Source organism: Zeus faber, assembly GCF_960531495.2.
Source record: "Zeus faber genome assembly, chromosome: 4".
Lineage (NCBI taxonomy): Eukaryota > Metazoa > Chordata > Actinopteri > Zeiformes > Zeidae > Zeus > Zeus faber.
Genome location: NC_137191.1, coordinates 30,313,769 through 30,337,521, shown reverse-complemented (window position 1 = coordinate 30,337,521; position 23,753 = coordinate 30,313,769). Strand labels below are relative to the sequence as shown.

Here is a 23,753-nt window from a genome sequence, read left to right as displayed (position 1 = left end):
GGCTGACCGCTAGTCTTTACTGGATATCATTGTCTTTTTGAAAACACCCGCAGTCTGAGGACGTGTCCGGTAAGCCCCGAAAAGCTGAGAAGACCGTGTGGGTCTTGTGGGCGGGAAAAAACCCCCCCCAAAAAACAGTTGTATTTCCAATGTTGTCGTATCGATAGCTGAAAGGTCAGCGACAACGGGGTTTTCTTGGCGCAGTACGCTCTGGCTTTCGAGCAGGATTTAGCACCACACCAGGCTATCAACACAGCCTCTGTCCGCTATAGCGAATCGTAGAGTAGATAGTTCGGTCGCTGAAGTTTCGTTCCTGTTCATTTACTTTCCCGCAATAGTATAATCCATGTTGACGCTTGCTCTTCATCGGCATTACCTTCCCACCGAGCTAGAATCCACGTCGATTCGGTCTGTTGGCCGGCTTTGGCTTCCCGTCGAGCTCTTAGTCCATGTTGATCCAGTGTGTTAGCTTCCAGCTATTGTTTTCCGTGTGTCCTTGCTGTCCCCTTGGCCGCCGATCTCAGCTCCACAGGCAAAAGTTACTGGTGGTTTGGCAGGTCGACCCCTTCTCGGCGGGGGACAGGTAGAGTTTGCCGTTGGCGCAGGCACACAACTCGTACACAGTCTGTTTGGTGTAGGTAGTGCCGGCGGGTGCCCCCTCCAGGGGGTCCACAGCGCTACCGTGGGGAATACTTCCCAGCCGGATGGTGTTGGCGTCTAGAAAGATCTGTGAAGACATAGAGAGGAAAGGGAGTCATCCGGGTTACTCGTTGCATTTTGTTCATGTTGAGTGTCAGAGCTTATCCCGGCTTTGTGTCTCCTGTGAGGTAACTCTTGAGGATGTCCAGTCCACTCCATTACATCGTCTGACACACACACGCACGCACGCACGCACGCACGCACACACACACACACACACACACACACACGTATAACAACTGTCTGTGTCTAATGAACAGTGTTGGGGTCGTTACTCAAAGAAAGTAATGCGTTACTTTACTTATTACTGTAGAAAGTAATTGTTTACACTGCTTGTTTCATTACTTTTGCGTTACTCCGCAACGTCGCCTGTGATGCATTGTCATGTAATTGCCAGACAGTTAGCCTTGTGCCTTCCTGTTTCCCAGCATGCATTGTGCTCAGACTTTGAGAGTTATGTTATTGAGTTTTATTGTTAAGTATACGTTTAAAATGTCATACGCAAGTCTTATGCATGATTGTTCAGTGTTGTTAAATTGTGAGTGATCATTTCTGTTTATTTGGTAGGTGGTTTGGGAAATTAAGTACCAAAACCGTGATGGACATTGTTGTTTGGTTTGATGACGACAACAACGCCAGACTAGAGCTCACTCTCAGTCTGATCAGCAATATTGCCGTCTGTTAAAGCACAGCTGGTGATGCCTTAATTTTTTTTCAAGATATGGAACTTATGTAGGCCTATTTGAGTGGAGGCATGATTGAATGCTATTAATCAATTGCAATTTCTAATCAGTTACTAGCTGAAATGTTATTACCAAATTTAGGAACAGTGACACATTACTCATTCCAGACTAATGTAAAACAACCCCAATGCTGCCTATGAATACAGAAGAATCTCATGCACACTTGCAATTATGTCCAAAGAGGTTCTTTTTAATTTATGGTGAATCATTTTTGTAACGAAAGTGATGAGGTAGTTGGGTCCTTTGAACCCCTCTCTGTCTATCGGATGACTGAACTCCATAAAATTAAATTGCAAGGAGGCTCAGGTGGCCATAACATTGTAACACTATTATTTATATGCATGGGACCCAAACATTAGATAGGGAAGGGTTGTGAAAGGTCGAGAAGCCCTGTTCCAAAGGTTGATGTATCCTTGATGGAGACTTCAACCGCAAGAAGAAGTAACAGAATCAACTGAGTCGGTTCTGATGAAGCCTGGAGACTCATTTAAATGTCTTAAGAGACAAACTTTGTCACTATTAACATCTTTTACTATACAAATCAGCAAATAGTTAACCTAGTACGCTGTTAGACAGAGAGATAGACAGACAGATAGATGGATAAATAGATTGATGGATGGATAGATAAAAATCAGGGGCCCTTGAACATGTATACCTCGGACAAAAAGATAACAAGCGAGAAGAAAGAGAAATAGGAGCAGGACCGGAGAGTGCCTCACGGGTGGTTTTGGCACAGGGAATTTGTGTCGACTTCTGGAACAACAGGAAGAGAGATTGAAAGAGAGGCGTGTTTTCATGAAAAGAATACAAAGTTAAAGAGCAGAGATAAAAGAAAGAGAGGGAGAGAGAAAGACAGAGAGAGAGAGAGAGAGAGAGAGAGAGCGCTGCTGTAGGGGGAGGGCCGCTGTTAAGTTTGCTCTGGTTGGTGTCGTGGGAGAGATCGATAAAGACATGGAAGGAATTTTCGATTTCATAACACGGCCATAACAACCGGGGAGGGGTTGATGCGTAGAGGGCAGGATAGGTGACAGAAACAAAATGGAAAAAAAAAGAAAAAAAGAAGGGATTACGGGATACGTGATTCATCGATTCATACATTTCAGAGCAGGTAGCGATGCAAGACGAACGATCGTAAAGCGATTCGTTCATAGAAAACCAATCTTTTAAATGAAGTCACCCCCTGGCAAAACAGTTGTTCATTCACTTTGCATTCAACCTGGATAAGTTTTGAGAATCTAATCTCCAAAATAGCCGAACTTTTCATCGCTCAGCGCAGGCATTCTATGAACGGTCAAGACTTTGTTTGAACAATGTGGTCGGGTTTTATGTCTTCAATCTGCTCTAGCTTCTTGGCTCTGGTAATTAAGTTATTTTTCGTGTGTTCTGGTTTGAAACCACCACACAGACCTCGGATAGAGGATAGATGATACACGCACACGCACATCAAAAGTGGAAGTTGCGTTTGAGCTTTTGATTTGAACAAAGGAGTAAACAAGACAAACAAAAGATTTGAACCAAAATGGTGCAAAAGTTATTTTCACCGAGATGGATTAAGAAGGAATATCGAGGAGAGGAAAAATTTCCAGGCAGGTTTCTTTAACTCAAGAAACAATTTCCTATGTGTGTGTATGTGTGCATGTCCATGCATCTGTGTGTGTGTATGTGTGAAGCCCTCGGGCTTCAAAACGCGATGAGGGGCTGAATCAATGCGGGGTCTGGGGTCTTGGACAAATGACGCACGCACGCACCCACCCACCCACACACACACACACACACACACACAAACACACACACACACACACACACACACACACACACACACACACACACACACACACACACACACACACACACACACACACAAAAACAGATGACTGGACAAACACACAGGTGAGACATCCCAGACACACTAATGGAATGGCACACAACAGAGGACAAAAACACACTGATGGAGGAACACACACACGCACGCACACACGCACACACGCACACACGCACACACACACATCGCACACACACATACACACACAGATGCATGGACATGTACACACACACACACACGCATAGGTTGACCCAAACACACTAATGGAGGAACAGACTAGTGTTGGGCGACATAGCCAGAAGTGTTATCACGATAAATCATCACAATAATAATATTCCCTTTTTTTTACATTCAAGATAAATATTATTTATCATAAATGTAAAAAAAAAAGTTTTAATAAAATAATAAAATAAAATAAGATGCATATATCCTTTCCTAAAATAAAAATAAAGCCATGATGCATTTTAAACAAAATAAATCTCAGAGAAAAACAGTTGTGATGGACGCTCCCATGCCCATGCAGTCTAAGTTTAAACAGGCCTTTTATTTTCCCTGTTGCTGTAATTGCTTATCTTTTTACACACTACATTCATACTGATTTAAGTTTGTTACCCCTGCTGGAAAGGACAAGAACTCCATAGCTGCAGGGCTTAATGCACTGTGGAGGAGTCCATTCAGTTGACCTCATGGGGGGATGTTTTATGTTGATTTACTTTAACAATAATCCTTCTTATAGATTCATATTATTTGGGTTTATTTTGCAGTTATTTAAAACATGTGCAACTTATGTTATTTAGTTCTATGTTTCAAAATATTAACAGTAAAATCATTTTGTTTCTGATATTTGTCTCACCCCTCTTGTGACTATTTTGGTTGGGCTGTTTCAATTGGTGCGTCGTATTGTCTTTGTATTTGCCGCTGTTTAAGTTATGTTGACCTCATTTTTAGTTTTATCATTCTTTAGTTAATTTGTAAATGTTTCCCTTAGCACCTTGTTTTTACAACCCTCAGCACCCTGTTTTTTTGTAAATGAACCCCTAATATTTGCCTCAATCTACTTGCAACTCCTGTGTCTGACGTTAAACATCAAAAATGACGTTACCTCAAAACTAATATTGTGTGCTCATTTTATTATTGGGGAATGGACCGAGTGGAAAGGTATGGAAAACCTTTCCACATTTCCCCCTCCCCTGGAAGCTCGCCACCAGGGTGGATGCAATGGCACAGTGAGCTCACGGTTCAGTATGTATCACAGTTTTTGGGCCATTGTAACGGTACGATTTCAACGGCAATAAGAAGCAGCACGGTCCTGGGTTCGATTCCCCCCTGGGGTGCTGTTGGCACCGTGCTCCTGCGGGTTATCTCCCAAATAGGAGCCTTTCTGTGTGGAGTTTGCATGTTCTCCCCGTGCTCACATGGGGTTTCCTTCACCTCACGTCAGTAAGGACCCCTTCCAAAAACATACACACAACATCGTCTGACCAGCGATGGACACTTATCACCTGGTCCCCAGGCGCGTCCACATATGCTGCCCACCGCTCCTGGCTGTGGCCCCGGAGAAAGGACAAGGCAGGATGGGTCAAATGCAGAGGAACCATTTCACCGGCCACCATCAAAAGCATGTGCATGTGTGTGTGTGTGCAAGCATGTGTTGTAGTGTGGTGTGTTGTGTGACAAATAAAGACTGTTTCTTCTTCTTCTTCTTCTTCTTCTTCACTGATTGCATCCCGCCCCAAACCCGTACGCTGCGCCAAGGCATTCAGTGGACTTCTACCATGATACCGTAGTACTGCGGTTCACGTGTGCGTATTGAACTGTAGGGGGTGTGCCGAATGATTCCATAATATACCGTGTACCGTTGCATCCCTAGTGGCGAGACAGGAAGTCTGTCACGGTGTTGACATTTCCGACCCAATCCAGTTCCGATGCCGGATCTGGAACCGGAATGGCTGCATCTCCATCGCCCATCTGGCAATGTGGTTATTTGTGTCTCTCATGGTGTTAAGCCATTGTAGGTTCCCATGATCAGTTTCCAGGGTAAAGTCCCTCCCCAGGTGAAAGTACTTTAGTGTTTCTAGAGCCCATTTCACTGCTAGGTATTCTAGCTCAATGGCAGAATATCGGGTCTCTCTTTGCCATATCTTGCCTAGGTCACAAGTTTCTGGTCCTCTCCTTCCCCTTGGAGCAGTAAAGCAGCCAGGCCCACTCCATGGCTTCTGGATGGTAAATGGCTGGGTGAAGTCCAGGCTTCGAACCACTGGCTCCTGACATAATGCAGTCTTTAAGTCACAGAAAGCACCTCCTGCTTTTTTTCCCATTGCAGTCTGTCTGGTGTAGATTTACATATCAGGTCGGTCAATGGGGCAGGCTAAATAGGGCACAAATCTAACGATACCACCCAGCAAGTCCCAGGAATGACCTGAGCTCCTTTTTCGCCTGAGGATGAGTACAGTCTTGGACTGCCTAAACCTTGTCTTATTGGGGCCTGATTACTCCTCCACCAATGAGATACCCCAAACACCTTGCTTCCTGTTTGGCAAGCATACTTTTCTTTGGCTGGACTGTCAGGCCAGCCTGATGAAGATGTTTGAAGGCCTCTTGCAGATGCTGGAGATGTGTTTTCCAGGAACCACTGGGGATGACGGTGTCATCCAAATATTGCGCTGCAAAGCCCTAAGTGCTTTCCAGTGCTTTATCCATAAGCCTTTTGAAAGTTGCAGGAGGCCCCTACAAACCAAAGGGCATAACAGTAAATTGAAAAATCCCTTGTGGAGTTCTGAAAGCAGTGTACTGTTTTGTCTGCTGGCTTTATCCATTTATTATACAAGTCTGTGAGTCGATTGTAAAGTTCACGAGGAGTCTCCCCTGGATAGATGTCTGGCTCCTGGAATCTTTGGCGATACACATCTTTATTGATCTCGTACTTTATCAGAATAGTGTGCTTCACCCGGTCATAGTTTATCGAGTCATTCATGTTCATATTTACATAAGTGTTCCTCGCTCTGCCAGTCAGACAGGGCACCAAGTGCACTCCCGTGCCACAGGGTGGCCTTTACCAGTATGGCCAGCCACTGTTGCTCTCTCCCTGTTGCTTGTTCGCCTCCACCTCACCACAAACATGGTTCAGCTGGACATGGACGCGAGGCCATCACTGCTCCTGCTTGAAGGATACCTCCTCCTGGACCCGCACCTGCTTCTGGATCCCTCTCCTCAGGGTCTTGGCCTACTAGCATCTCTCTGTTGTTTCTCCTGGTTCGGGCACGCCCCCGACTCCTCTGGCTCTCCAGTTTCAAATAAGACGAAAAACGATCCTGCCACTGCCACCACAATGTGGCCCTCATTTTTCAATGATGCATCATTGTTCTCCTTCTCCTCTGATTTGCTTATTTTGGATGCTATCACTTTTTTTCTGTTACGGTGTGTAACAGAAACAGAGTGGCAAAGTGGGACCTCCCCAGGAGGGAGGGAGCGGGGCTTCTAACTGGCTAGAGGTGATAGGACAGCTTGAGATCATCCAAATTTATTGGCTTTTCCATTGCCACTTGCCTAGAAAAATGAACAAATCTACCTAAGAGATTATCGAAATTATCAAGCTTATTTTATTTTGACAAGGAAAAAATTATTGCATTAATACTGTTATCAGTATTAATGTTATCATTTTATCACCCAGCACTAGAACACACAGATACAGGCACACACACACACATACACACACACACACACACACACACACACACACACACACACACACACACACACACACACACACACACACACACACACACACACACACACACACACACACACACACACACACACACACAGATGGAGGAACACACACAATTCACATACACAATTTTCTATGCACACATACACATACAACATACTGATGAAGGAAGCCACACAACTTACAGTGTATATATAAATGAACACATGCATTTATTCACATACGATTTCCCTCCAACACACACACCTACACCAGCAACCTGTCAGCAATGAGACCAAAAATTGTGCACACACATAACCAATAACACACACCTACACAAACACAGACAGACATTTTGCTTAACAAGATTCACGTCAGGATTTTATGAAACCAGGTTCTTAAGCCTTGCCCTTCAATTATTCTAAAATAAACAATAGAAACTAAAGCAAAAATGGCTTCTTTTTTTTTTAAATTTACGCTACACAGAATCAGCCCATGGAGTGTTTTGGTTAGAATCGGAATTTAGTCAAGTCATGTAGTGCACTCATACAGAATACTGATACTAACATGTGAGTATGAAAGAGCTGGAAAAGAGAGGTTTAGAGAGAGGAAAAAAGAGCAGATGAATGAAGGAAATTTGATCAGAAGAGATGGGTGAAGGAGAGAAGAATGCATATGATCAACTATTTGAATGATGTTTTACATGTTCTATATAGGACGATAGCCTTCTGTGTATGTTACCTAGCTTTTAAAACACATCGCCTCTGGGATTTAATGAGTCTCTCAGAGTTTATATGAAGAGACTGCTCTTTCTAACAATGTCTATTGTAGTATGAAGACGAGATCACATTTTATCCTCAGTCACCATTGAGTGGCGATAAGGGTAACTTGTGTGTTTGTTTGATGGCATGATTTTGATTTAGTCCCCAGTAATTATTTCAGTTTGGGACTCCTGACTCCTGAGTCATTTCAAAGATTTGTTTGCAATGGACGAATCATTTGTGAGTCTTCCATCGCTACTAGTAGGCCATAATAATGATCACAAATATGCTTGTTACTGATGCTGTTAGAGGTTAACAGGATAGCAGTGTGCCATGGGGTTATTTAATTGTAATAGTGTGCCGTGGAATAAAAACGTTTGGAAAACACTGTATAGCCTTCACTATGGCAGTCCCAAACCAGCACCACGCACACACTCAAACTGCTACCTGTATGATGGATGAGGGCCACCATTGTGATGCTTGAGTTTCCTCTGACAGGCCAAGAACCATCGCTATGCTATGAGTCATAGAAACACTGCACTCTGTACATTCATTTTCTATAGCCTTACCAAACTGTTACCCACTGTTTCCGGATTTAGAAATCTGTAGCTGTCCCACATCACCCTGTTCCTAATGAATTAATGGGCGATTGAATTCACGGGCGGCAAGTCGCATAAGTCAGTAGTGGACTGTGTCGCCGTGGAAAGTGAAGAAGATACCTTCATATGATTTTTATATACTCATTCACAAATATGTTAAATATGTTATATGTTAACAAACATATGTATTATATGTTTGTTAACATATAACATATTTAACATATTTGTGAATATATATGTTTGCTAATCATCTCTCTCTCTCTTTCGCTCTCTCTCTCTCTCTCTCTCTCTCTCTCTCTCTCTCTCTCTCTCTCCCCATGTTCAAGTTTCACTCTGAAAGTGAGGACTAGTTCTAGCTAAAAGAGCTAAAAGTTCAACTCTTTTTTGAGATTCAGTTTTAGACAGTCATCACTCGTTAAAAGTCGTTCGCTTTTCCGACTCTGCATTCATTAGACTTGTTGTATTGGCTGGCGGAAACGTCGGAAAACGAATGACACGGGCTCCAGCCCAATAGATTGAATAGAAGGTCTAGGTGCGCCCCGCCCCCAGCGGCGTAAATGTCAAGCTCTTCCACCAACTGGCCCCAGGTGTCCACCCCCCCGCTGTTATCGGTTCCCCGGTTCCGTCCCCATCTAATAAAAACCTGCTGAGCCCTGGTTTAACAGCCGGGGGAAGAGTGGGGGTGAGGGCGAGACTCAGTCACGGTCTGCATCGTAAGCCAAATTGAACTCTAACAACCCCCCCCAAGACAACTAAGACCCAAAATTTACCTCGGCATGGCTGTAGAATGGATGGTGGATTTGTGCATGTGTGTGGTGTGTTTCACTGTTTGTGTGTGTGGGGGTATTTGCGTGCATGCTGTGAGTGTTTGAATGTTGGATGGGTTTGTGTGTAAGTCTCTGCACGTATGGATGCCAGAAGATGGGATTACTACGGCACCATGTCGTCTCTAACACATCAGAGAGAGAGAGAGAGAGAGAGAGAGAGAGAGAGAGAGAGAGAGAGAGAGAGAGAGAGAGAGAGACTATGAAGGCTTCTGTACCAGGGACACACAAACACAAACTCGAATACACAAATGCACACACTTCTACACACCAGTTCACCGGCACATGCACTCACCTACATGTACACATAGTGAAATGCACATAAGTGTGTGTGTGTGTGTGTGTGTGTGTGTGTGTGTGTTTGTTTCCCAAAGTGGTGCTGGAATGTTTCTGGGATTAATAACATTGTGTGAAACCGTTTGTGTGTGTGTGTGTGTGTGTGTGTGTGTGTGTGTGTGTGTGTGTGTTTCCCAAAGTGGTGCTGGAATGTTTCTGGGATTAATAACATTGTGTGAAACCGTGTGTGTGTCTGTGTGTGTGTGTGTGTTTGTGTGTGTGTGTGTGTGTGTGTGTGTGTGTGTGAACGTGCTCCAGCTCCACAGCATCTGTGTTTACGACAGGGAATTACCCCCTGGTGGTATTCTAATTCACGCAGCTTTGTGCCTTCCCCCGCAGGTAAAAAAAAAAAAAATATATATATATATATCCCAGAACAAAACAACAAATAAGAAAAAATAAGAAAGAAATCCATCCCAGGGAACTCAACCCAATGACACCTCCAGTCAAATAGCCTTAAAATAATACACACAAAAAGTGTTTGGCTGGCTCCACCAGCTTAACTTTATTTAAATCGCATACACATTACCTGATTTCACATGGCGCCCAGCGAACCAAAACACTACGGAGAACTTAAATGACTTTGGTTTCACATTATTTATTTTAAATTTATTTTATATATTTTTTGAATATAATGCAATTGCTTCATTTTCCCTGAAGATATCCTACTTAGGGATTTAAGGCCATTTGCTCAGGACCAAAACCTATTCTCAACCGAATTACTGATTACTGTCCACTTACTTCAACAAAGGCAATCTTACATTTTGAACGCTTGTCTCATTTATCATCAACTTGACAAAAAAGCATTCCCAGACACCAATGCAAATTGAATTAACGGTAGCAGCAGTCAGGCAGTCTTTGGAAATGCAGGGTTGAACCAAAATCAAGACCAGGCCAGTGCAGAGATGTTAAGAGGGGCAGGTGCTCAAAAACAAAAAGAAAAGACACATGGACTCCCAGCCCCCCAATTCTAGGCATTTTGCTCTGGGAAATCTGTTGGGGGGGGCTAGAGCAACCATGGTCTTCCAGGAAAGTGACCCCGCCCTCCCAAAAAAATGAAGGCTGATTTAGAGAGGGAAAACATTGGCAGGACTGGAGCACTAACGGGCTTTGAATGGCATTTCAGCTCAAGCTTCCGAAGCTTTTTCCTAAATCCTTGAATATCCTTGAAGAGCCAACAGATGTCGAAAGTTAAGAGATTTGTGTTTGAGTGCTATGGGTTTTCCTCTCCGAAGGACTGAAACAGTCTCAGAGTGCTCCTAAAATGACTCTAGAGCAGCTGAGGGCGTCCACAACAAAGTGTCCGAAACCCTACAGTAAATCATTGGAAAATTAAAAACCACTCAACGTTCACGCTTCATGTTTTTGGAAGCAGTGGAATCTGCAGCGTGCTCCCATTAAGAGGTTACGGGTATAAATGGCCTTTTTTTTTTAAAGAAAAAGGACATTTCAAACACAAGGACATCAAAAGGGCTTTGTTAGAGAGGCTTTTAGATGTCACATTTTAGGGGGGGATCTGGACACTGGCTTGGACACTGATGAGCATGGCCGTACCATAATGGGCTTTTTTTAGGGGCTACTTAAGTGGATCTCACAGCACTGTGACTTGGTTATGGGTGAGCACTTAGAAAAGGTGAAAGAGTACAGACGGAAAGGGCAAAAGCCGCCATCACATTATCTTCCATGCCTAGGTGTACGTGCTGGCCATTATTGAAGAGAAATGTCAACTTTTCTTGTCTGTTTCAATTGCCTCAATACATTGTTCAGCAAGTCCACACCACACTTTATAGTGGAGTGCGCGTATCGATGCAGTCATACCGGTGGATCGCCATCTCCCCAGTGTGGCCAAAGTTATCAAATGCATAATATCATCCAGAAAATGAACTAACAAGGCCTCATCACAGGCACGAGGAACCGAGGGAATAGTTCACATCATTTACCATGATTGTCTGCCACAAAACAAAATTCTGGGTAAAAGATATATATACACACACACATACAGTATATACAGTATATATATTGGAATGTTTTGAAGATACCGTAGGCCTTCGCTCCAGCGGAGTAGTAACTCATCTTTGGATCAGGAAGTGGCAAATATTGAGGCTCTATATGTCAGGAAATAATTTCATGGAGGGATTCACTGCTTTGTGAAGCTGAAAAAAGGCCAATGACATGGGATTTTCACTTGAGTTTATCCATAGATACAAATACAGATGGAAGAAAAGGCTGCATTGAAGAAGGGTGACATTTTGGATATCTGTGTTATATGTTGCAATGGGGAGTCATTTTGCACATCTGAATTCTGTGCAATTAACACCATATTTGCAACGGCTTTGAGTGAAAGAATACATTTGACATTAAAATATTCCAGGGATCCGTCTGAAGATTTGGAAAAAAACAAAACAAATACTTCTGCTTCAATATATTGTCACATTTTCTGTCATTAACACTTATCGGAGTGCTCAACAGGATGATAATGTGAGACCGGAGAGCACTGTCACTTATGGTGACTTGAATCACGCTATCTGTCACTAAAGCAGGAGAGAGATCATTCAGTACATTGGCAAATAATAAAGAATGAAATGCTCTCCGCAATGAGCCAGGGGAGGCTCAGTAATCTGGCAATAACTTCGCTGAGCTTTAAATTAGCTAAGCAGATTGACTTTCAAGACGTTACAAAGGACTTTGCGTCCGGATAGACAAGGGGAATTGGGGAAGTAACTTTGCTCCTTCGAGTGCCCAGCCGTTTCTTTTTGCAGGCTGGCCCTTAAGTCTAAAAAACTCTAGTCCTGTCAGGAAGTCACACAGGCATATTACCTACTGACATAGTTTTACCCTTAAATTCTTGTTTCATTAGCCATTGGGAGTGAGCGATCAATGTTTGTTGGAGTTCTCCATCTTCCACTTTGTAGTTTCCTCATAACTGATGATACGGATACCTGGAGACTATAGAATAAAACAGCTATTCACTTGAGATTAAGATATATCAAGATCATCAAGATATATACAAATCAGCGACGGAAGCTAATGCTTGTCATCCAAGTCGTGTTGTTGTACAGTAGTTTAGGCAAACTTCACCTGTTTTGTGGGTCTCATTTTATAGCACTCATCAGGAGACACTGTTGAAGCTAATGTAACGCTAGCTGCCATGTGATAATAAACCAAATTGAAAACTTTCTTTAAACACCTTTGTCGATCTTCATCTGCTTTGTTTTCTATAATTTTTGGTCCAAACCCCAAACCAATATATATATATGTATATATATATACACTGTATCTATATATATACACTGTATATATATGTGTGTGTGTGTGTGTGTGTGTGTGTGTGTGTGTGTGTGTGTGTGTGTGTGTGTGTGTGTGTGTGTGTGTGTGTGTGTGTGTGTGGATGTATATATATCTGATGTAAAAGGGCTGTCAATCGATAATAATATTTAATCGCACGAGTGTTCATAGTTAATCCCGATAACTCGCAAATTGATTGCACATTTTTATCTGTTCAAAATGCACCTTTGAAGGATATTTTTCAAGTGAGCCCAACAGGCAACAGCAGATAAGCATATTGACCTGCAGCGATGCGAGTGGCAGCCTCTCCAGTAGCTGTCTGTGTAGTGCGTTCTTTTACTCTATTTTTTTTATCTTTGTATTCACTTTTAAATCTTTGGACTGCAAAGATACGCCTTTTGGTCATCTGCAAGAAGATGGCAGAAACCTTGATTATTCAAGGGAACAGCTGCTCTCACTTCGCACAATGAGGCACGCCGGCGATGTTTACCCCATACAGGAAGAATGTCGCTGTCTGTTCTCAAAGTAGTGAATCTGGAACAACAAGCCGGATCCATGGGGGCCCCACCTCGCAACTTACAGGACTTAAAGGATCTGCTGCTAACTTCTTGGTGCCAGACACCACAGGACACATACAGGGGTTTTGTGGAGTCCATGCCTTGATGGGTCAGAGCTGTTTTGGCAGCACGAGGGGGAAACTACACAATATTAGACAGATAGTTTTATTATTGTGGCTGATTGGTGTATATCTAAGCAATCCCAGCGAAAGCTAGTTTGTCATCTGAGTGGTGTTGTTGCAGGGTGGTTTAGGCATTTCCTAACCCTGTGAGGATATAGCTTCCATATCCTATGCCAATCAATACATCCAAGTCATATTATGACAAAAGTAATTCTGAGTGGCCTTTTACCCGGTGGCCGATTTAAAAACATCCGCTGCTTCCTTTATCAGGCCTTAAAGTTTAAAAGGGGAGAATAATAATAATAAAAAAAAGAAATAATAATAATAATAATAATAATAATAATAATAATAATCATAAGACGAGAACACTTTGTGCGACATGCGTTTCTGTCCTCAAAATTGTGTCTCAGATCCCAGCGGAGGGCCCTTCTGGCAGACAGGTTCGCTCAACAGACCCCCCAAGCAGAAGGAGTAAAGGGGGCATTTGGCGTTTTGAGATGAACCCGCTGGCGATGATCAGGGCTCAACAAGGGGCCATCACTGGGAAATTATCCAATTTTGGTTCCTCTTTGAAAGTTGGTCCACTCGCCCTCCCTCCCTCACTCCCTTCCCCTGATCTCACCGACAGGTTTTGAGCAAATGGAGGTTTCATGTTTCAATTTGGAAGAGGACCTTTGGCACAGTGATCTGTCTGATCGGACAACCGGAGAGCAAGACAGAGGGACATAAAGACAGAGTGAGTGAAAGAGCGACAGGTAGAGGGATGGAGAGAGAGATGGTGAAAGAGAGAAAAGGAGAGAGGGAAAGAGAGCAAGACGGAGTGAGAGAGAGAGGGAGAGGAAAAACTGAATGAGGGAGAAGGACTTGAAGAGGGAGAGAGACAGGTGGAAGAGTAGGAAGGGGGAATAGAGAGAGAGAGTGAAAGAGAAAAAGCAGCGAGAACGAGTTGGAGAGAGGGGGATGGAGAGAAGGAGGGATAGAAAGAGGAAGAATGAAAGAGGTAGAGATGGATCGATGTGATACAGTGATACAGTGAGAGGCAGAGTGAGAGAGAGAGCAAGGGAGAGGGAGTGTGGGAGCAAGGAGTGAGTGGGAGGGAGAAAGAGAGGGAGTGAGGGATGGATAAAGAGGGACAGACTGTGAAAAGCAGAGAAACCAAAAATGGAGAGAGAGAGAGAGAGAGAGAGAGAGAGAAAGAGAGAGAGAGAGAGAGAGAGAGGGAGAGAGAGAGAGGTGTGACCGGGTGGCGAGAAAGGGCTAGAGATCGATCTTGACTGGAATGTCTGAGGGTGAGATTGATAGAAAAGGCTGGACGAAAGAAAAACAAAATGGAGGGAGCGGGTGAAGGGATGAGTGAAAGAGAGGTAAGAGAACTGACAAACAATCCGAGGGAACGCGGCCGTTAGAGGAGAGGGGAGAATGGGGAGAAAAATAAATGAACGGACATTACGGAAGGATAAAGCAGAGAAAAGAGAGGAGCGAGATAGAGAGAGGTTGAGGGAGGAGGAGGTGAAGAGAATAATCCGGAGAGGATCTGTCAGCTCTAGTTGGCTTCGCTCCTCCTAACCTTCCAACCCATTTGGACCTTAATTCCAGCGCTGCTCTCCAAACTTTTTCAAACTTTAACGGTAGTCGCTCCCCCTCTTAAGTGGCAGCGGCTGACAACATCGATTTGGCTTCTAAACCCCTCCACCCCCCACACACACACCTTTAATTTGGGGGGGAAAAAATCAACAGGAGCATCCAAAAAGACGGAAAGAGAGCACTTTAAAGAGACATCATGAAAAAGATGGAGCAAACCCTTAAATAACCCTAACCCAAAGACAAAAGTGGACAAATCTACCAAAACATGGCAGTGGATGGATTCGAACCTCAGAACAGAGTAGAATGGAGGGGAAGGGGTGGGGGTGGAGGTGGGGCTTTGTTTTAAAAGTATGATCATCAGTATTGACAGATTCTGGATGAATGAATGCACATGCGATCGGTTTGGCTCTTGACGACTCACTCACTGATTTTCAGACTCTTTGTTCGTTCAGTTAAGTTGAGGCAGCCCACGGTAAGCGAGGGAGGACATTCCAGTGAAGGATGAATGAGAGTCAGATGAGGCCCTTTCGGCTGTGAAGTGGGAATGGAATCCTCGCAAGAATCATTTAATCATTTATTTAGGGGGAGGAATGCAAACTGCGGATCCCGAATTTTTTTTTAGCGTAAGTCTCTCGAAATGATCTATTTTGCGCAAATAAATGCAAAGCGTGAACGACAAAAAAAATTGTCCTCAATCGAAATTATTTGTGTTGGTGGAACCGGAAGTGTTCGCTGTCAACAAATTGTTTGTGAGTCTTGCACCACTATGTTGGTGGGCCGCAAGGCCGGACTGGGAACAATTTGAGTTTGAAGCATTTATTCCTGCATTCTGGTGAATTCTTATGCAAATCACGAAATGAGCCAACAAACTAAAAATGACAATATTGTTTTTTCCTCAAGTAAAGTAACCCTCTCACCTGAGCCCATAAAGTAAAACACATGTATTATAGTGCGCATGCAACATACAAGCCAAGTTATTTTAATAGATGTTTGATGCAATAAATTCTGGACCCACCCACTCGCTCACTCACCACTCACACCATCCATAATACTGCTGTCTCCAGCAGCGCCAAACGAATAATTTGTCAATTTGCAGCATTTAGCTGCATCTGCCTGGAGAGTCGAGCTTCGGGACATACCAATCAATTTTGGGGGAGTGGGTGGGGGGGTCGGGGGTTCAAGCTTAGGGACATACCAATCAATTTTGGAGGAGTGGGTGGGGGGGTTCAGGGCTTTCGTTAGTTCAGTTGATTGGTGGGTTGTGTTGTGTTATTTGCATGAGTTAATCTTATTTGGGGGGAGGTGTCCAGAAAAGAGGCTAATTGGCCGTGTTGAGGGGCCAGGTTCTGGGTTGTTCTGTGCGGGTATTGTTTTGGATGCAGAAGGAGAGGAGTGAGGGATGCGAAGGCGAGCACTTGTTGTTAGTTCTAGCATGAAGAAACAGCGAGATAAAGGAAAAAGATCCATAAAAAGGATCCCTGTTTGTTGTTTTCTGTGTGGACACCTCAACCACCAGGGTAGGTGTGAACCGGGCTTCTGCTACCAGCAGAAATATCATCTGGGTCTCCGGGTCTAACACCAGCAAAAGCTACAATATATTGTGTTGTGTGCGCAGAATTATTTCTATATCCGAACATTGGTGGGGACGATGCTGTCCGCTATCGTGGCTATGAAACTCATGGCTACTTCCGTAAACTCACTGACATCACTGGAACTTGATTGGAACATGTGGCAAGCGGACACAAGCTTGCCCTGGAATATAAACGGCTGTGATGATGACCATGCTGAATTCCCGGGGAGGTAGAATGGACGGCATGAGCTGTTCCAGGTTCAGCGAGCAGGAGCGGGAGAGTCTTGATGTTGTTGGGGTTACACCAGTGGTTGTTTATCATGAGGCAGACGCCTCCAGCCTTGGATTTCCCGACTCCTCCGACCTGTCGGCGTGGAACACGGAGGAGGACTCAACTGGATGTATGGTGTGGTCCGGCACCATCGGGTTTAGCCATGTCTCTGTCAGGCAGAGGAGGCAACAGTTTCTCGTATCCAGTAACAAATCGTGAATACGCGCACTCTGATCCCCAAGTTAACAGAGGAATGTAAAAACAAATGTTGAAAAAAAGGTCTATGTGTAGTAAAATTTCACTTAACTGCAAGATAGAATTAAAGGTTTTGTGCATGAATATTCTGTAGCTCCATGATTATTTTTGTTTTGTACACCAAACACATATATAGACACATATCTATAACACAGGGTTATGTTGTTTTCCCTGAAGATTACTTTGCATTCCACACGGTTGTCAAGCTGTGGAATGATTAATTCACAGGACATTTCTTTGGGAAACACTGACATATGTCCATCTGTCTTCATTCCCAAATTATTGTACATTGTACATATTTTCAGGCGTCTACTGCACCTGACGCAGGTAATGCATCTCTCGTACTTCTTATTTGACCATCATTTCTATCCTATGACAATGACTTATGAGTTTGTAAGCCTGATATGTAGCGATTGGTTGCAAAATGACCAACTACACAGTTGAGAAAGGAAGGCCTTCTATGTGAATATGTTCATCTCTCTTTGTCTGTCAAGTTGTAATGTAGCACAAAACCTTGTAATGCCAAAAGTGCTATTCAATGAGAAGAGAGACAGTGGCAGTATGTAGAAGGGAGACCAGGGAACAGATCTTCAAAATCTGTTACACCTGCGCTTGAAACATTTATCAGGAACACCGAAGAGCATTTTGCTCTCTCCTTCATGCATGCAGGTTGAGGGGATGATTGCCCAAACATCGTGAGGAGATCTTCGAAAAAGTGTGATTTCGAGTTCCACAGGAAATTTCACAAGTTCCAAGGGCAGGGTCAAATTAGCGCAGGCATACTGAGACGGTGAGGTTGTGGTTATCACAGGTATGTGCTATAGAGTTTGTCGATCTAAACTCTCTCTGAAGCCTTCAGAGTAACAAAAAGCTTTGCTCTTGTCATTCTACAGGTCATCCACAGGACAGAGTTATTGCAGCAGTTCCACTTGCAGACTAACTCTGTCCTGAATGCAATGGCACAAATACTGTGTTGTATGCCGAGCATGCTGACAGCACAGGGCAGAATTTTATAGAAAAAATAAAAATAAAAAATTGCCTTCAGAGGTGTGTCTATGGATTGGCTGTGTTGGACTCATCTGCCTATCCAATGAAAACTATTTTTCTCTATCCAATGAAAACTCTATTTTACCATTCTCTCCAGCTGTCCACACGTTTAAATATTTTCCCGCAAATCTCCAGTATTTTTAACCTTTCTAAGAAAAAAAAGCAGGTTGGTGATCAGAGCGATCTCCTCGGAAACAGTTTCTCCAAACAAAACAGATAAAAACAATGTGTTTTTATTTTAGATGTACATGTTGTGGATGAATTGAATGAATGTAACCGAGAGACTTTCTCAATCATTTTCTTACCCTCCCCCCATTCTCAAACTTTAACTACGTTGTTGTTTACAAACCCTATTTAGAAAAACAACATTTTTGTATGTTTTGTCGTTTCCCACCCAAATAATCCAAATGCCCACCAAAAGATGACATCCTAGTAACAACTTTTATTTCCTTCGCTAAACATTGCCTTTGCCTTCGCTAAACAAAATGCCAAAGTGAATGTATAGCCACACAGCAAAGAAGACCCAAGACTCGAGAAGGTTTGAAAGGAAGATTGTGGTGGGGGGGTGGCTTTCTTCTAACAGCGGAAGGAGTCATTTCTATCTCCACCCACCCACTGGTCTGATCTGAGCGTTCACTGGACCAGTTGCTCCCGCGGAGCTCCCCACACCCAACGTACTGCCTTGTATCTATATTATGAGCAACCTTTTCATGTTTTTTGTCTATTCATGTCCTGCAATCTCTTTTTCAGCATTCCCTTTTGCGACCCCTAATGCATATATATGAGCAAGAGTCGCCTGGTTTCTCTCTGTTGGAGTTGTGTTGCCTGCCCCCAAAATGTTTTTCTGTATTTCTCTTCATTAAATGATATGTTTGTTATTTTTCAACCCAGGCCCTTTTTTAATGTTAGTTAATTTACAACTCTTCATAGGACAGCCTCACTGCATCAGCTGAGCGACTATAATGTGAGCTTACCCTCCTGTGAATCTCCAAAAGGGAAATTTCACATTTCCAAGTTGCTGCAGAGTGGTACATTTCTCACTAGTAAAGCGTTGGTTATAAATAATGTGAGGCAACATTTTAATAAGGCCTCGATCTAAAAATAGAGAACCTATTCTTTTTCTAATTTTAGTGAATTCTTTCTTTTCATTCCTGCTTGAGAGCTCACTGTTACATCATTTCCACCATTCCAATACACCCTTTAACTTCAACTTTGTGTTTGAAGCAAATGCGACTAAAAGGTCGACCCTGTTTACTGATACATTTCTGTTGATTTAGCCGGATCGCAATTTGTGCTGTGCCTTTCATGTACAAAGAAAATAATAACAAAATATAGTTTTTTCTAAATGAGTAAAAGTGTTTTATAGAGACGTTTGTTTTCCTCGCGCGACTCTGTGTTTATGCCGAGAGGTGTTGGTTAATTAGGATCGTTGTCATTGTTGTGGATGTAAAGGGTTCCATATGCAACATGGGAGTTGTACTAATGAGTGTGAAGGAATTAGATTTGTTTTCAGTTTTACACCCTTGTGTTGTTAACGTGTGTATGCAATATTTATAGCTGCTATTAAGCTATTAGTGGCAGAAAGAGAGTTCAAGCAGGGGGGGCTGACTCCGCAAACTGAGTGCAAAAATCATTTACTACAATGAAAGGGAAAGTTATTTTGGCTTTGACCCCGTCGCTGATGAATGCGATTGTCGAGACTTTGACTTTTCAAAGGGGAAACAACACTATCCTTCAAATAAGAATGTGGGACGTCGGAGTGATTGATTGTTGGATAAATTGGTTGTGGGAGGTGACAAATGGAAAGTCGCCCCCCCCCACCCTAACAGAATGAATGAATGGATGGAAGCAATATATTAATGAAAGAAAAATACTAAATGGGCTTTCCGACTGTTTTTCTCTGTTGGGACTGTCGAGAGGTAGTAATACCCACCTATCAGCCTTTCGTTTGCCTCCCTATTCCTCTATCACGCTGTCTGTCTTTCTGTCTGTCTGTCAGGCTGTCAAACGCCAGTGAGTGCCTCCCTGACTGACTGATTATCTGCCATCATAAGGGCGAGCGGTGCCCTGCATTCATCACTGACAGCAGTGCAGGTGTGCCTGCTCTTCCTCCATGCAAGGTCACCTCAAACTAGGGCCGGGGTGATATGGAATATTTTTTTATTATCGCTATAATCGCAGGGAATTTCACCCAATATCGACATATATCACAGTATCCCCCTCTAAATCAAATGTAAGAGTGCTTTATGTTACCCTTGGAAGGTGCCAGTAATTTTGGCAATGGCAAACAAAGGAAAAATTGAATGTATAGTAGCGAAGCATTAAGAAATGATCAAAAACTCTGGAGGGTTGAAGCTGATGGAAACAAACATATGAGTATCCCACTTTATAAACTCTCCTTGTGACTCCTGAATGTAAAATCAATACATTTTGTCAGACACATAATGTCCAATAACACCTGTTAGGCACTTTATCTTATAAATACAAAGGTCTTTTTGACAATAGACCTTTGTATTTCTTTTGTGTTGACTGCCTAGAAACCAACAAAGCTGGCTGACGAGAACAGACATAAAAAGGCCTCTCACAAGTGGATCTAAATCACATGTTAAAGAATCCAACTGAGGTTGAGCTTGTTTTCTGTCTGAACTCCATAAAATGATTTGATTTCATGAACAATTTAACGTCTTATGTTTCTTGCAATTTATTTGGACTACAAATATTGCATCAGGTTCCCAATACATAGCAGGTAGGCCTTCCTCCCTTCCACAGGAGGAATCTACTATCCAATCCGAAATTGGATAGTTGGATAGTTCTTGGATAACCCACTTGGATAGTACCTGGCCATCAGAGTGGAGTTTGCAGTACTTGACAAGGGTGATTGGTCAAATGCAGTCACTGCTCGCGCGTTGTACCCCCTTACTCTTGCTACTTATGTTTAATTAAAGAAAAAGCAAAGCCAGAATCCAAAATGGAGTGACCGACACTGTTGATGACCAGTGTCATCAACAAATCAAAAAAATTCTTTGTTTGGTGTCACTTCCTCCTGATTTGCATTATGTCCACGGTTCCTAGGTGCAGTGGGAAAGCAACAAAGAACGCTTTTAGGAACTTGCTATGGTTCCCATTTCAGAATGTTTTCTCATTTGGTTCTTGTACCTTTGGTGGAAAAGCAGCTTATTTTTTTACTCCTTAACAATGACATTCCACTGGAAAACAATTAATGGAAAGTATTGAAAGCCGCCGAGCCCTGACTTCTAACTGCAAAGTGACCCAGTTTAGGCCTATATCTTGGTTTTGTACATAACGATACAACATGCCTCGGGAGCGAGGCTTTATAGGATGTTCATTTTCTGAAGCCATTCAAGATATTGGCGCCACCGGCATGCCACACACTGATGCACTCCTATTGTCCGGCATCAATGGAGAGACACACAGTCAGATTCACAGAGGCCACAAAGAGACAAAGAAGTGCGCGGGGGTAGAATTCATCGACAGCATGAACGGAAAGGGACAAAAGAATGGGAGGGAAGATGTGACAGAGCGGGATGCAAAGTGTAAGAGAATGGCACAGAGAAAGGAAAGCGAAGGACTGTGAATGAGATGACTTGACAGTAAAAAAAAAAAAAATCATAAGTTATTTTTTTTCGTCTCTGTGAAATGACAGCCCGGCCAATGTGATGTACAGCCCTGGCGGCGGGGAGTTAATTAGAGAGGCTGGGTTACCAAAGGATGAAGGAATGCTGTGAAGGAAAGGACAGGAGCAGAGCAGAGGAGACAAAGAAAAAAAAAGCAGAAATGGAAGGAGGAATAGGAAAAGGTGAAGCTTGAAGAGAAGTTGGAGTGGAAACAGGGAAGGACGGGTGATGGAAGAAGAAGAGAAGAGAGCACCTTTTTCCTTCATGCCAATGGGGACTCCTCTCTCGTTTCCATACTCAATATTTATTATATTTCCTCTGGGAGTCTCGAAGGGGGTCTCCCTTGCCTGGATGAAGGCTTATGGTTAGGAGACACTGTCAAACTGTCCTCTGAAAGTCCACCTGAAAGGAGAAATATCCTCGGAAAGGATACGTATACTAAGAAGGCTGCCTGCTGTCGTGGGTGTGGGTTGGGTAGCGGGAGGCTGCTGTCAGCCTTTGCTCCCACTACGTGGCTTCTCTGTGGCCCAGGACGGTGAAGGGTCTACATATAGGGCAGTCTGCGGGTGTTGGCTGGGGGGGGGGGGGCTGACATCCAACTACACTCAGCTACATGGATGGGCACGGGGGGCTTGCGGCTGAATGAGGCGTTAGGCCAGTTGGGGTGTGGGGGGCCTCGCCCATGCACAGGGCGTTAGTGGGCGTGGGGGCCCTGCCAGCTAGCCTGCTGGGCGGGCAGTTCGGGCCGGGTGTCGGTCTGTTGTCGTGGGACCTAGCTCCGGGCCTGCAGTCTGTGCCTGACGTCCACGTCCCAGGTTCTGTGCCTGCGGCTGAGTCTTGCGCCCGAACATGAGGGTGGGTTGAATGTGTGCGCCTCAGAGGTGCAGGGTCTCCTCGCGCTCTCTGGGACTGGTTTATGCTTCTCTTCTTTTCTGTGGCTGCAGGGCGGGATGCTTTGGGCTTTCCTACGGTTGTGGCGTGTCTATACAGCCACGGGATGGTGATGGTGGGGGGTGGTTTCTGGGTCTTTTCTGCTGCTTGGTGACGCTATGATATAAAATCGACCTCATACAGCAGAACCAATTGGGACAAGTCCTGTGCATTCAACGGTGGACACATCACAAGCACACACACGCACACGCACACACACACACGCACATGCACACACACACACACACACACACACACACACACACACACACACACACACACACACACACACACACACACACATACACACACAGACTCAAAGGCTCACATACACCACCAGCACTTGCTTTGAACACACCCCCGAACACCATCCTGGTAACATCCTTCTCCTTTTCTTCCTCATTTACCAACTATGACAGGAAGAGGCCACGTGCCCAATTGCTGTTGCAGTTTTCCTGGACTTAATTAATTGTGTTCTCTAATTAACTCATTTTGTCATCTGACTTTTCTATGTTTATGCTTTTCCGTGTACATGTTGGTTCCATGTTTATTTGTCTCACCTGTGGTGATTCTCCCCCTCTTGGAATAGTGATTAGTTGTTTAAAGACAGGTACAGGTAAAACGTGTACCCCCACAGAGGGGGATCAGAGGCAGTCTTGTGTAACAAAAAAGCTGTGCTCTTATCATCCTACAGGTCACCCACAGGACAGAGTTGTTGCAGCAGTTTTTGATGATTAAAGAATTAGTGAAAAGTGGCATTGCAGGCTGAGAACTTGAACTCTACTTGCAGACTAACTCTGTCCTAGATGCAATAGCACAAATACTCTTTGTTGCCCAGCATGGTGACAGCACAGGTAAACAAAAAAAATAAAAAAGGACACCTATCTTCTAAAAGTAGATCTGGAAGTAGACATAATCCACTGAAAGTAAAGCCCTTTGAAACTGCGACTGATAGGAGACTATACGACCCACCTTGACTCGACTCAATCCTGTAGAATTTGGGATCA

General features: G+C 43.7%; 1 protein-coding gene across 1 annotated transcript in view; it reads right to left on the bottom strand.

Annotated features, from left to right (window-relative positions):
• Positions 1 to 520: 520 nt before the first annotated feature.
• sgcz (sarcoglycan zeta) overlaps positions 521 to 23,753 on the bottom strand; it is a gene marked incomplete at both ends in the record, with an annotated part of 413,270 nt that continues 390,037 nt past the window's right edge. Inside the window, one exon of the mRNA XM_079999368.1 lies at positions 521 to 727. Within this exon, the coding sequence (XP_079855494.1) occupies positions 521 to 727 (207 nt within the window). The remainder of the gene's footprint in view (positions 728 to 23,753) is intronic.